Genomic DNA, 13,382 nt, shown 5'->3' on the forward strand with positions numbered 1-13,382 from the left:
ACAGAAGTGGAGCAGGTTGGGGAGAGGTGGGTTGAGGGTAAGAAGAGTTCGGAGCCTAGATTTGGGAAGATTAAATTTGAGTTGCCTATTGAACTCCAAGTGGAGATGTCAAGTAGACAACTGGATACATGAGGACAGGACTAAACATTTGGGAGATTTTTTTGCCTTTGCATAATATTTAATGGAGTGGGTTGGTTGAGAATACTTAGGGAAAAGAGTACTGTTAGGAAAGAGGAGAAATTCTAGGAGCATTCTTAAAATTTCAGATACTTACGACTCATAACAAAATCTTATAGTAATAACATATAGCCCTTGTAAAGTTTGCTACATAAAAATGTACTGAGAGGAATTTTTGACTTTCTTACGTTCTTTAGTATACATAAGTGGGGACCAAAAAGAAGTCTGGTTGTGATACATTGGTCTTATATACATTCATTTGATCCATATTTTTGAGTGCCTACTGCAAGGTACCATATTATGTACTAGTGTAAAATGAAACCAATAGAACAGTCATATTGTTAGTCAAACATATTTACTGAGCATATGCTGTGTACATACTACTAGATGATTTGAGAAGAAACCACAAAAATGGAAAATCAATTCTCTGTCCCTAAGAGAAGACAGTCTAAAACTGCCACTCAAAAGGAGAACAGCGGGCTTCCCTGGTGGCACAGTGGTTGAGAATCTGCCTGCCAATGCAGGGGACACGGGTTCGAGCCCTGGTCTGGGAAGATCCCACATGCCGCGGAGCAACTAGGCCTGTGAACCACAATTGCTGAGCCTGCGTGTCTGGAGCCTGTGCTCCGCAACAAGAGAGGCCGCGATAGTGAGAGGCCTGTGCACCGCGATGAAGAGTGGCCCCCACTTGCCGCAACTAGAGAAAGCCCTCGCACAGAAATGAAGACCCAACACAGCCATAAATAAATAAATAAACTTTAAAAAAAGGAGAACAAACCACTCAAAAGTCATAAGGAGAGGGTGTTTCCTTTTCCTTTTGCGTATCTGATGCTCTTAGGCCATTAGGAGAAATCCATGTAGGCCAAATGAACTTGGTGAAGTAGGCCACAGTTCATAATCCATTTTGTCTTTTCCCCTCGCTTCTACTTCTGGTCAATGGAGAGCTTCCCTGGGTGGAGAGAAACTTATTTTAGCCCATGTCATACTTCTAGTTGACTGGTCCTCCAAGCATCCCAGCATTCATATTCTCATTATCTGGGGAGAAGAGACATAAAGAATCCATCAGCACTTGTAATGGCTAATTTCTTTGCCCTATTAACTCAAACACAGTTTCCCTGAAGAACAGTTCTAATTTGTTCAAAATTCTATACTTCCTGTATAGCTAGTGGATGGAGTGGATGGATTGGATGCATGCCCACTTATCAGTGCAGATGGGAAGGAAGGGAAGCACCCTCTTCTGGGCTAATGGTTGTATTTGCTTTATTAAGACCCAGCCTAACCTTTTGGAGGCTTGTTACCAGAAAGAACAGTCTAGCATCAATTATGCTGAAACAAAAATCATTGTATTTAGTAGTCATTGTCTAATTTCTAAGTGGACTTTATTAAATAAATCCAGATAAAAGCTTAGTTCATTCAACTACATGGTGCATTTGCTGATAAATCATCCAGGCAGACTCATGATGATGTAGTTCTTGGAAAGAAATTCTCAGTACAGTAAAGTCCATGTGAAGTTTTTTTTTGTCGTCAGTGTGGCCAACTGGTAATAGAAATACTTAGGGTTTTTTTTGGTGGGAGGCAAAATAATTTCTTTGTGTTTTATGGTGTCAAATTCTGTGGTCTCAGCCAAATACTTGGCCATACGCTTAAACAGGTTCAAACATTTTGTTGTTCATTGAGAAACATTTTGACCCTTTTCCCTGATACCAGCATAGCTTGCTTCTGTGTCATTTTGCTTGAACAAGAATGGAAGGTTAGCTACTAAATTGTTCATCACAAAATGTTGAAAATCCCTTTATATATTCTATCTGAAGTGTATGGATTTCTCTTCAATCAGTGATACATGATGTCATCCCAGTAGATATTTAGCAGAAAGAAAATTCAGCTATTAAATTTTACCATTCAGAATACTTAGGTTCGGTTGTTAGCGGGTACTTGGGAGGGTCTAAATGGCATCCATTTACTGGTCTCTTTCAGTCACTGCATTTGGTTATATCACCAGAAAGTCGGTACCTAGACTGTATTATCTTGTGCTTTATGGTGGGTCAATACCGAGAATGTACATTTGAAGAACATTTTGGTATCTTCTACAAAAGAACACAGGAAAATCATAGTTTATTAGTTTATTTGATGTTCCTTATATAAAGAATCATATGATAAATTCCTTCTTGAAACTAGTGTCGACATATTAGTCTTTTTGGATGACTCAGTATGTTTTCTTTCTTTGAGAGATAGGAACTATACAACACAAATGGTTTTCTTTTTTTATTGTGAATGCCAGGAAACTAAGAACTTATTTTAGCAAGTCCTAATATCTTTAGGTATCCTAATATTTTAAATTCTCAACTGGTTTCTTATCCATCTTTTAAATGTGTGTAGTACAGTTTTATACCTACTGCAATATTTTGGGGGAAGAAAAATAGGAGAGGTCACTTCCTCAAAGAGGCTTTTCTCTGAAGACTCCATTGAAATCAGCTCCCCTCCTCCAGCCCCCTGGACTGGTTTTTCTTATCAAAGCACTCTTCCTTTATTGCATTTACAATAATTTGTAATTATCAATTTTATTTGTTTCCTTATTTATTTTTTTGCGGTACAGGGGCCTCTCACTGTTGTGGCCTCTCCTGTTGCGGAGCACAGGCTCCGGACGCGCAGGCTCCGTGGCCGTGGCTCACGGGCCCAGCCTCTCCGCGGCATGTGGGATCTTCCCGGACCAGGGCACGAACCCGTGTCCCCTGCATCGGCAGGCGGACTCTCAACCACTGCGCCACCAGGGAAGCCCCGGCCATTCTAATAGATGTGATTTCCATCTTTTTTAAGGCTGAATTATATATATACAATATATATATTATGTATTATATATATAAATTTATATTACATTTCTTTATGCTGAATGATATTTATATCTATCTATGTATATATGTATCACATTTTCTTTTTCCATTCATCTGTCATGAATATTTAGGTTGATTCCATATCTTGGCTCTTGTGTGTAATGCTGCAATGAACATGGGAGTGCAGACATCTCTTTGAGACACTGATTTCATTTCCTTTGTATCTATAACCAGAAGTGGAATTGCTGGATCACATGATAGTCCTATTTTTAATTTTTGAGGGCTCTCCATACTGTTTTCCATATGGCTATACCATTAGAAATGTGTGACTTTTTTTTAAACTCAAGAGTTTAAGGGTATTTTATTTAGTCTCCAAACTTATGGGATTTAAGGAAGCTATTCTTTTGTTAAAATTTCCAATTTTACTGGGAAATGATAGAGTACATAGTTTGTAGGCTATTGATTTTTTTGAATTTATTGAAGTTTCTTTGTGAATTAATTCATGACCTATTTCTGTAACTGTTTCACATATGCTTGAAAAGAATCTGTTTTTCTCCATGGCATAATTTCCACATCTATGAAACAAGAAGAACCAAAAATATCCAACTACTTTGATTTTTGTTTTGGAGGTTGCCAAACCAAAGACCAAAATGAAAGAAAATACAACACTTGTTCTTTTTGACTCTTTCTTTGGCAAACTCACAATGGGTATATCTTGACACAAGAAAGCACGTAGGGGACAGAGAAAAAGGAAAATATCTGTCCTTCCTGAAAACAGATTTGTTACCACTGAGTAACAGGTGCTTAATCCTCTGTGGGGGCATAATTCCAGCCTATAGAGAGGAACTAGATGGAGTGAAGGAGCAACCACCTGTGTTAGTGATTCTGATCTGTGTTTGATTCCTTCAGGACCTGCTGGCCTTGGATATTTATAAAAGTGAAGCTGAGCCTTTGGCGTGCTACTCAGACTATCATTATATGCTAGGGTGGGGTGGTGGTCCTCCAACAGGCTGATTGATAGCAGCTGGCTAGCCAATCAGAGAGCCAGCCTAGTCATTTAGGGGGCAGCATGGATGCTTAGCTCAATTTTCCAAAAGGGGAATTTGATGGCCAAGGGCTTCACCTTATGGTTTTAGGTGAGATCCTTAATAGCCAACCTCTCAGGTTCTTCACCGTAAGAACTCCATGTGCCTCAGCTCCTGCACTGTCTCTGCTCATGCCATCTCTCACTCTCTTCTCTTCTGTGAGCTCTCATGGAACCCACTGTTGGCTTACCACCTCCCCCTGTACGTCATCAGCAATGTCTCCTTCTCTTTCCTAGGAGATCTCAAGCCTTTCCAAATACAATGAGTCATTAAGAAGCATTTTTAAAATATGTAGTTTTATATGGGTGTTTTTGGTGTTATTTGTTTCAACTTTGCTATTTGTTTGAAAGTTATCAAAGTTTACAGTTGGAAAAAATCCTTTTTTTTTCCTTCCCCCAAAGTCAGTAACCTCAGCTATTGACACTATCGCAAGAGGTTTGTACTTTATCTGGATGAAGACAGAATATTGCTAACACCTGTCCACCAACAGGAGGAAAATCTTGCCCAGGAAAGGATGGCAGTTCCAGAGTGAAAGAAGACGGTGAGAGTGAAGAGAGTACCTGGAACTCAAGAGTATCAAGAATAGGAGGTGGCACCAGAATGATTTACTAATATTTTGGCTGTCATTAGAATAGTAGACACTTCACCATACAGGGGTGTGTCATGTACTGTGTACTGGAAAGGGCATGAAATCAGAGGGACCTGGTTATAATTCAGGTTTTGCTATATATTAGCTTTGAGATTTTGGCTAAGACACTTGACCACTTTGATTCCATGGTCCTCACATGTGGAACGTGTAAAATGCTAATGATAATAATAATACTTGCCACCCAATGTAAAAATATTGTCACTGGCATAGTAAAATGGCATATTGGTATAGTAACCCTTTAAACTTGTTACAAAAGTTAGAATGTTTTGAGGAGGGAGGTTTAGAAGTGCTTTCCATTGATTTGCTTACAAAGATATTTTCATCTTCCACTAGAAGTGTTGGCTATGAAAAACCTCTATAGAAATAATGATTTTTGAGGTTTTCTTCTGTTACTGTCAACCACTTTTAGCAGGTGTACAACTTTCTGTGTATGTCACCCAATTGACTTAAAAGTGATTTAATGAATGTATTTACTGATTGCCTCATTTCATAAAGGAATCTGAGTAAGGACCCTCAATTTAACATTCTTTTCTCTTTATATATTTGGAGCAGGCATTTATCTTGCCTTCCAACTCCAAACTACATGCCCCAGACACACTTACTGCTAATGTCCCTAATTCCTCATGACAAATCCCTATCTGTGCAGAATAACTGGTTGATTGCTGTAACTGAATCCTGACTGATTGATTTGTACACTTTTTTTGGGCAGGACCCCTGTGATATAAAGGAATGAACTTGCATTTTAGTGGGGGGAAAACAGATGATAAACAAATAATTAAGTAAAAGTTTTAGTAACTGATATGTCCTTCAGGTAAAAATAAAGCTGGAAAAGGGGATGTGGAGCGCAGGAGGTGAATGTTGTGAGTTTAAATACCGTGGTGGTGGGTACTGCAGTTTTAAATACAAGTGGTCATGGAAGGCTTCCCTGATAAGGTGACTTTTGAGACCCGACTATTATGTCAATTGGGTACAAGTCCCTGGTGGAGTTCATGTGTTAAAATGCAATTATCCAATTACTCCTTTCCTTAGATAACTCCCTAAATGATGCTATTTTCCATCTCCAGGTGGTTATATTCTCTACCCACAGCAAACATGGCGGAAAAGGCTTCATCCTGATATCTGGGCCACCAATAAAGATGGCCACAGCACTTCCTGTGTTTGCCCTTAACAAAGATGGCGACAATACTTCCTGTTCGGGGCTTTTGCCTTCAACAAAAATGGTGTTTACGGTACAGGTTCCCTGACACTTTGGAGTCCGGTTGCAGTTTTTTTTTTTTTTTTCCTTAGGATACGTGTTTGCAGACGTAAGTAACAGGATCCCAGAACCCCCGTATGCATCTTTTCTCGAAGGCCCCGCGCCGCGGCGTCTGTGGCCTGAGCCCTGCGTGGCTCCCCCGCCCGCTAACTTGCTCGCGGCGTTCCCGAGCCGCTCGGGCTGGGGTGGCGGTGGAGGTGCTCGGGGCCCTGCTCTCCCCTCGGTCTTCTCTGCAGGTCATTCCCAGCACCCGCTTTATAGCGGGTCAGGTGGCCCCTAAAATCTTTCATAGTTCTTCCCGTTCCTAATGCCACAGGGCTTCAGCTGGCGAGGCGGGAAATAAAAAGTTCCACATCGGCGGGGACAGCCCAAAGGGCACATTTTCCTGCTCACCTGCCGCCTCTCGGGGTCGCCCGCTGTGGCTCTACTTTCTGTGGGTGTCATAAAGCCCCATTTGCCGCCCCCCGTCTCCCTTCCCCGCCACTTACATACCCTCTTAGCCGTCCCTCTGCTCACTGGTGCAGTGGTCTTAGAAACAAGCCTTCCATGGCGTGTGGACATTAAAAAAAAATCTTTTAAAGGAAAAAAAAAAGCACAACATTAAACGTCCTGTGCATGTGTGGCTATGACAGTGTTGTGATGGAGATTCGAAATTCTTCCAGAGGAGGGCTGGAGTCTGTGACTATATATAAGATTTACTGTAGACTGGGCATGAATGCCTAGTGTTCTCCTTGAAGGCAACGGTGTATAGGCCTTTTCTCTTAGGGAAAAAGATCCTTAAACTTATTGGTACCTGCCGGTTTATTGCCCCACTTCCACTGATGATCAGGTTCTGCAGATGCCCGCGGTCTTAAGGGCACTTGTGTGCATATTGGCGGTTTCTGCGGTAATGGGGTATCTCTGATGAACGCAATGTTAAAGGAAAAGCACTATTTCTTCTCAAGTATGTTAGAATGAAATGCTCCTCTGTAATCCTCAGGTAAAAGTTGCTTTTTTTTTTTTTTAGAAGATGTTGGGGGTAGGAGTTTATTACTTTATTTATTTTTGCTGTGTTGGGTCTTCGTTTCTGTGCGAGGGCTTTCTCTACTTGTGGCAAGCCGGGGGCCACTCTTCATTGCGGTGCGGGGGCCTCTCACCATCGCGGCCTCTCTTGTTGCGGAGCACAGGCTCCAGACGCGCTGGCTCAGTAGTTGTGGCCCAAGGGCCTAGTTGCTCCGCGGCATGTGGGATCCTCCCAGACCAGGGCTCGAACCCGTGTCCCCTGCATTAGCAGGCAGACTCTCAACCACTGTGCCACCAGGGAAGCCCCCAAAGTTGCTTTTTAAGCAGGGTCTCTAATCCACTTTTCCCCAAATCTCTTTATGGAACAAGGAATGGAGCTAGGACCCCATTGTGTGGAAAGTAAAAGCAGAGAAGATGATTCATGTTCTGAAGCATTTGAAGTTAATTCAGCTTGGCTTAACAGCCGTGTATTAAACACCATGGCCTGGCGTTCTGCTAGGGTTCAAAGATGTCCGTGACCTTAAGGAGCTTGCATTGTAAGACACTATCTTTAGAGGCTCATCAGGCTTCCTGTGATCTGAGCTACCATTTTGTGTCTTCCCAGGGGGAGATGGAGGCTAGAGACAAGCAAGTGCTTCGCTCCCTTCGCCTCGAGCTGGGTGCAGAGGTACTGGTGGAGGGACTGGTCCTCCAGTATCTTTACCAGGAAGGGGTCTTGACGGAAAGCCATGTTCAAGAAATTAAAGCTCAAGCCACAGGCCTCCGGAAAACAATGCTTCTGCTGGATATCCTACCTACCAGGGGTCCTAAAGCATTCGATGCCTTCCTAGATTCCCTGCAAGAATTCCCCTGGGTAAGGGAGAAACTGGAGAAGGCAAGAGAAGAAGCCATGGTTGAGCTGCCTGCAGGTAGGCCTCAAAAAGATCATTCCAGACCACCTCCAAGATTGTTGGAACTGTGCCCTTTGGATTTGAAGTTGGGGTTTTAGGCTGGGTGGGGGTTGGCAGGTCCTGAAAGTGGGAAAGGAGTTTGGTTTGCAGGCATGTGGCACTGGAGGGACTGGTTGAGGAGATGGAGTTAGGAAGTGCAGGGAAGGAGGGAGGAATGGAACACGATTGAGAGGGTGACGAGGGAGCTCAGAGAATACATTTAGAAATGCTTCCAGGGAAAGTTGGCAAGTCACTTGGGAGGCCTGTTCTCATCAGAGAGCCAGGTCATTTCTCAGCCCTTGGCATTGGGAGCCATTTGGAAAGTGCAGATGGGAAAGCAGGCTTTAGGCTTCCTGATAACTGATTCGTGGGGTGCCAGAGCGGCCGGCCGGGAAAGGTCAGACTCATGAAGAAGGGGACAGCCTCTAGGAAGGCACGCCTTGCACCTGTTCCCTGGGCTGTCCTGCATGGCCAAAAGGGATTATTTGGAAGGCTGGCTTAGTTTGTTTTTAAAGACTATTGATTTAAAGTCATCCTTTTTAGTTTGGCTTTGTTCAGACACCTGGAGTATTTAATTTTATAAGGACAGTAGTTTTTTTTGGGGGGGAGGTGTCTTATTTTGATTTTAAGGAACGTTGGAAGCTATAGAAAAGAGAAACAGTCCTAGTGCTATCAGCCTGGCTTGTAGCAGGAAGATGTGAGATGAAACACTTATTTCTTCTCAACACCTCCCATGACAGTCTACTTTTTACAGAGATTGAGGAGCAGAGAACTGAACTGGCAAAAAAAAAAAAGAAGGAAAAAAGAAAGTTGACTTGTAAATTTTTAACAGAGTTAGGAAATTGACATTCTTAGTTTTTTATAGCAGTGATAGTTAGACCTACCCCAACTCAGGGATCTCCAGAATTTGTTGTTGCTGTTTTTCAAATACCAATGTAACTAGTAAAAACACAAATGCCGGTAATAAAGAAACTACTTTTATTATTTTTGCCCCATGGACCTCATATTTTGAATGATTTTCCAGACCACATGATAAGTAATCATGACTAATTCTTCTAATATTTTTATTAATGACATATGTCTGAATATTTGATCAACATGAGATAACTGGGTGACTTAGGAAGGCCTGGGAAAATCCCAGTGGAAAAAGCAAAAATATTTTCATTTCCTTGCATGGCCAAATTACAGGTAAATGTATGTTCCAGGCTTTTTGAAATACTGAAAAAAGCTGGCCTTTGAGCACCGCAGGAATTTTCAGGTTGGATTGTTCTTACAAAATAAAATACTCCAGGTGTGTGAACAAAGCCAAACTGAAGTAGGTAAAATGTTTCTACCACTTGATTGAAAGCAGAATATATAACATAGAAGTGGGGAGATGTTAAAAGAAATATTAGGGTGTCCGATATCTTTTCATGGTATTTGACTTAGAGGTTCCTCTTGGCAACACATAGTTGGAAATAACAAAACAGGCAAAGCTGAAAGCCTGTTACTACTGAAATACTTAATTTAATTTTATAATCATTGTAGGTGTTGTAAATAGTATGATTGTATGTTGTTCAAAGAGATGTGACCCCGTTTTCATTTCTTCTGATTCATTCAAAGAACAAGAAAAGTTATTTTTACCAAATGGTGAAAGTTACAATGATGTTGAAGAAAAAAAAGAAAAACATATATATTTTTAAGTGAGCAGTATGAAACATTGCGGAGCAGGAAAAAATTCAGTGTATCTGTGCTGAAGTTTGGAAAAATAACGTTAATACGTTAATTCTGTGGAAGTGGTCAAATGGAACGATAGGTTGGCTACTGCACAAATGAAGTCCTCTCAATTGTTTTACTTCTTGTTGAGTAACACTGCTACTGAAAAAAATATCCTGAAGAGAGAATTTGATTTACATAGCGTTCTGTATACTTTCCACAGTGGCAGTTACACAAACTCACTTTTTAAATAGTTTTTGTTAATTACTGAATATTTTAAGTAAGATTACAAAATATAAGTAAGGTGTGAAGAACAATGGTACAGTGAACACCTGTCTCCCCATCACTCAGTTAAAAAATATTACATGGGGCTTCCCTGGTGGCGCAGTGGTTGAGAGTCCGCCTGCCAAAGCAGGGGACACAGGTTTGTGCCCTGGTCTGGGAAGATCCCACATGCCGCGGAGCGGTTGGACCCGTGAGCCATGGCCGCTGAGCCTGTGCCTCTGGAGCCTGTGCTCCACAACGGGAGAGGCCACAACAGTGAGAGGTCAGCGTACTGCAAAAAAAAAAAAAAAAATTACATGGCCTTTGAGGACCCCTGGGTGCTCCTCTCAATCCTAGCTCATCCCCAACCTCCGCTCACCGATAAACCTTGAATTTGGAGTTTATCATTTCCTTCTTCACTTTGTAATTTTCCATCTCATAAAACTCACTTTTAAAATCCACATATGTTATGGAAAATTCACTACACCATAAGTTTCAGCAATATCTATATACGTAAGGCGTGGAGGAAATGGTATATTTTAAAGGAGTTGTTAGTTAACAGCCTTCTTTATTTGAGACCTTAAACTTTGTGTTAAATTAACTTGATGGCTGTATTTTAATTATGAAATTAAATTAGGACTTAATTAATTGGAAACCTATTTTTTTTTAAATCCTGGAAAGAGTATATTAGACTTGAAATGCCTTAGTTTTAATGTAAAAAATGCGAATGGACCCAGAGGCCTATTTTCCAGGACCCCAGTGCTTCTCCAGTGTCGGAGTAATTTTAACAAGGTTTTAAATAGTCCATTTAAATTTTTGTAAAGGCATGTTTGAACTTTGAAGAATTAGAATGTAGGAAAATGTGGTGCTTATGTATGTATGTGTATACAATAACCTCTTCTGACTTTTTACTCATTTCAGTCGCAGTTATTAATTAATTTGTACAGGTTTGGTGGTCTTCTCTTGGGAGGCTTTGTAAACGAATGGGGAGGAATGGCTTTCTCTTTGGCCGAGAGGTCTATCCTGATTGATCTGAATGAACTGATGTTATTTTATAAAAAGTTTTCTTGTTTTGGTCTTTTCAGAGATTCCTGGTTTTCCTCTTGTTTGTTGGTTACCTTTTGTGTTTCACTTGTAAACTTTGAGCTACTTCAGAGGCCTTCTTTGGTGATTGATCCCGGTTAGTTGCTTTTAATTTCTATTCTGGTGTCATTTTTTGTTTATTTATTTTTAATTTTTATTTTATTTTTTAATAGACACCTAGCCATTTTATTTTATTCTATTCTTGGCTGTACCGTGTGGCATGTGGGATCTTAGTTTCCCCACCAGGGATAGAACCCATGCCCCCTGCAGTGGAAGCCCTGAGTCTTAACCACTGGACCGCCACGGAGGTCCCTGGGTGTCATTTTTTAGAGAAGAATCAAGTTGTATCTTGATTCTCTCTATTCTTCTAAACCATGCCCCCAGGAAATTCCAAAACATTAAAAAAAAAAAAAGTTAAACTTTTGATTCTCTCAGTGTGCCTAGATGACTGGTATCCCTATCCCTATTAAAAAAAAAAAAAAAGACCAAGATGTTAATGGATAATTGATTTTGTGTTTTTCCTCACCTTATAAAGACACTTATATTTTATTATTTTTTAATCTTTTTTAATAAATTTATTTTATTTATTTATTTTTGGCTGCGTTGGGTCTTCGTTGCTGCGCGCGGACTTTCTCTACTTGCAGCGGGCAGACTTTCTCTACTTGCGGTGGCTTCTCTTGTTGCAAAGCACAGGCTCTAGGCGTGCGGGCTTCAGTAGTTGTGGCTCGTGGGCTCTAGAGTGCAGGCTCAGTAGTTGTGGCACAGGGGCTTAGTTGCTCCGCAGCATGTGGGATCTTCCTGGACCAGGGCTCGAACCCATGTCCCCTGCACTGGCAGGCAGATTCTTAACTCCTGCACCACCAGGGAAACCCAAGACTCTTATATTTTAAAAGAGGAATTCTGGCAATAAAATGACTTAATCCCGCTTGGCACCATGGAAGGCACACTTCATGGTATGTCCCCTACTGGACAAGGTCACGTAGTAGACACTAGATTAGCTGGAAATCCTCCCTGGACTCCTGGCAGGTCACTTAGGAGATGAGGATAGTGCTGAATCTGGGTAAAGGCAGCATGTGTCTTCCTGCCTGGCTTCCCACTACTCATGGGCCCTGTCTAGGCTGACAAGCTCGCTCTGGTGCCTGAGCTAATCTGGATCTGGAAAGGAGGTTTGTCAGCAGCCCCTGTCTCACCAGCTGGTAGGACTTAGCCTTAGGTCATGGTGGGAGTGACTTCTGGGCCCAAGGACTCCCTGTTCTACCATGTTGGCCCTGGCTGTGGGATTGGGTCTCTGCCATGATTCCCACTTAACAGTCAGCCTGGCAACCCTTCCTTTAACCCCAGTCTTTTTTAGGCTTGGGAGTTTTTTTTTTTTTCTTTCTTCCTAGGCTAAATTTCTGCTTTATATTCTCTTAGCCACCAGCAAGGATGAAAGATAAATATCTTATAATGCAGCTCAGTAACTCCTATTTTAGCATCAGATGCCTCAACTCTGGCCTGCTGGAGTAGCTGTCCTGGGGCTGACATTTGTTGTAGCCTTGCCTGAGCTTGAGCTGGTCCTCGCCATGGACCCTGTGCCCTGGACTCTGTGGCTGTCCTCACTGGAGCAGGATGTAGGGCTGGCCTGTTTCCCCTCTGCCCAGAGGGTCCAGGGCTCAGCCTGTCCCTTTTGGAGCTGGCCTCGTGTGACCACGTAGAGCTACGTCAGCCGCTGTTTTGAGATATACTCTGGCTGTCAGATGTATACTTGGATACATCTGAAGTTACTGAGCAATAAAGTTACTGAGCAATAAAAAAGCAATGAAGTTTTTACTCTAGGTATTGTAATAGGTTTATTAGAGAGATTTCTAGCCTGGGACTCTTTAATCATACCATGAATTCATACCTACTCTGGGTATGGTAATTTCAGTGTTGTCTTAGTTCATCAGCTTGTGGTCTGTCCAGGCACTTCCACTGTGGCTGAGTAGTGTTCACTCTGTGTCATCCTGTGTCTTAGAGAGGGGATGGTGGGTCAGCATTCAGAGCAAGACCCCTCCTTGTGCTAAGGGCAGATTCTACAGAGAGCCCAGGTTTCTATGTGTCTCCAATATGATTATCATATACTTCCTGAGGACCAACTAGATGCCAGGCACTAGGTGATAAAGATACATGAAGATCTCCAGATCAGCTGAGAAGACTCGTTCATTCATTCAACAGATATTAGTCTTGACCACGTGCCAGACATTGGGTGCTGGGTACATCGTAGTAAACAAAGCGCCTGCCCTTCTGGAGCTCACTATATTCTGTGGTCTGATGGGGACTGACAACGAGCAAGTGAATAAATAATACATCAGGTGGTGAGAGTGCTTTGAAGAACAGTGTGCGTGGTGTTGAGGAAGGGCTTTCCGTAGTATGTGGGGTGGTCAGAGAAAGCTTCTC

General features: G+C 41.9%; 1 protein-coding gene and 1 long non-coding RNA gene across 5 annotated transcripts in view; one reads left to right on the forward strand and one right to left on the reverse strand.

The window, feature by feature from the left end:
• Positions 1 to 643: 643 nt before the first annotated feature.
• LOC137202274 (uncharacterized) lies at positions 644 to 6,902 on the reverse strand. Its single transcript, XR_010932528.1, has 3 exons — positions 6,487 to 6,902; positions 2,074 to 2,261; positions 644 to 1,212 (listed from the first exon to the last, which is right to left on the reverse strand). It is a non-coding gene; the product is annotated as an uncharacterized lncRNA (long non-coding RNA).
• Positions 5,883 to 13,382, forward strand: part of CRADD (CASP2 and RIPK1 domain containing adaptor with death domain) — a 194,302-nt gene continuing 186,802 nt past the window's right edge. For 2 of the 4 annotated variants that reach the window (XM_067697551.1, XM_067697553.1), the window contains exons 1-2: positions 5,884 to 6,043; positions 7,601 to 7,904. In XM_067697551.1, coding sequence (XP_067553652.1) covers positions 7,607 to 7,904 — 298 coding nt within the window. In that variant the 5' untranslated portion in view covers positions 5,884 to 6,043; positions 7,601 to 7,606. Of the gene's footprint in view, positions 6,044 to 7,600; positions 7,905 to 13,382 lie in introns of all 4 variants that reach the window. The other 2 variants (XM_067697550.1, XM_067697549.1) reach the window with 2 other exon arrangements.

Source organism: Pseudorca crassidens, chromosome 11 (assembly GCF_039906515.1).
Source record: "Pseudorca crassidens isolate mPseCra1 chromosome 11, mPseCra1.hap1, whole genome shotgun sequence".
Lineage (NCBI taxonomy): Eukaryota > Metazoa > Chordata > Mammalia > Artiodactyla > Delphinidae > Pseudorca > Pseudorca crassidens.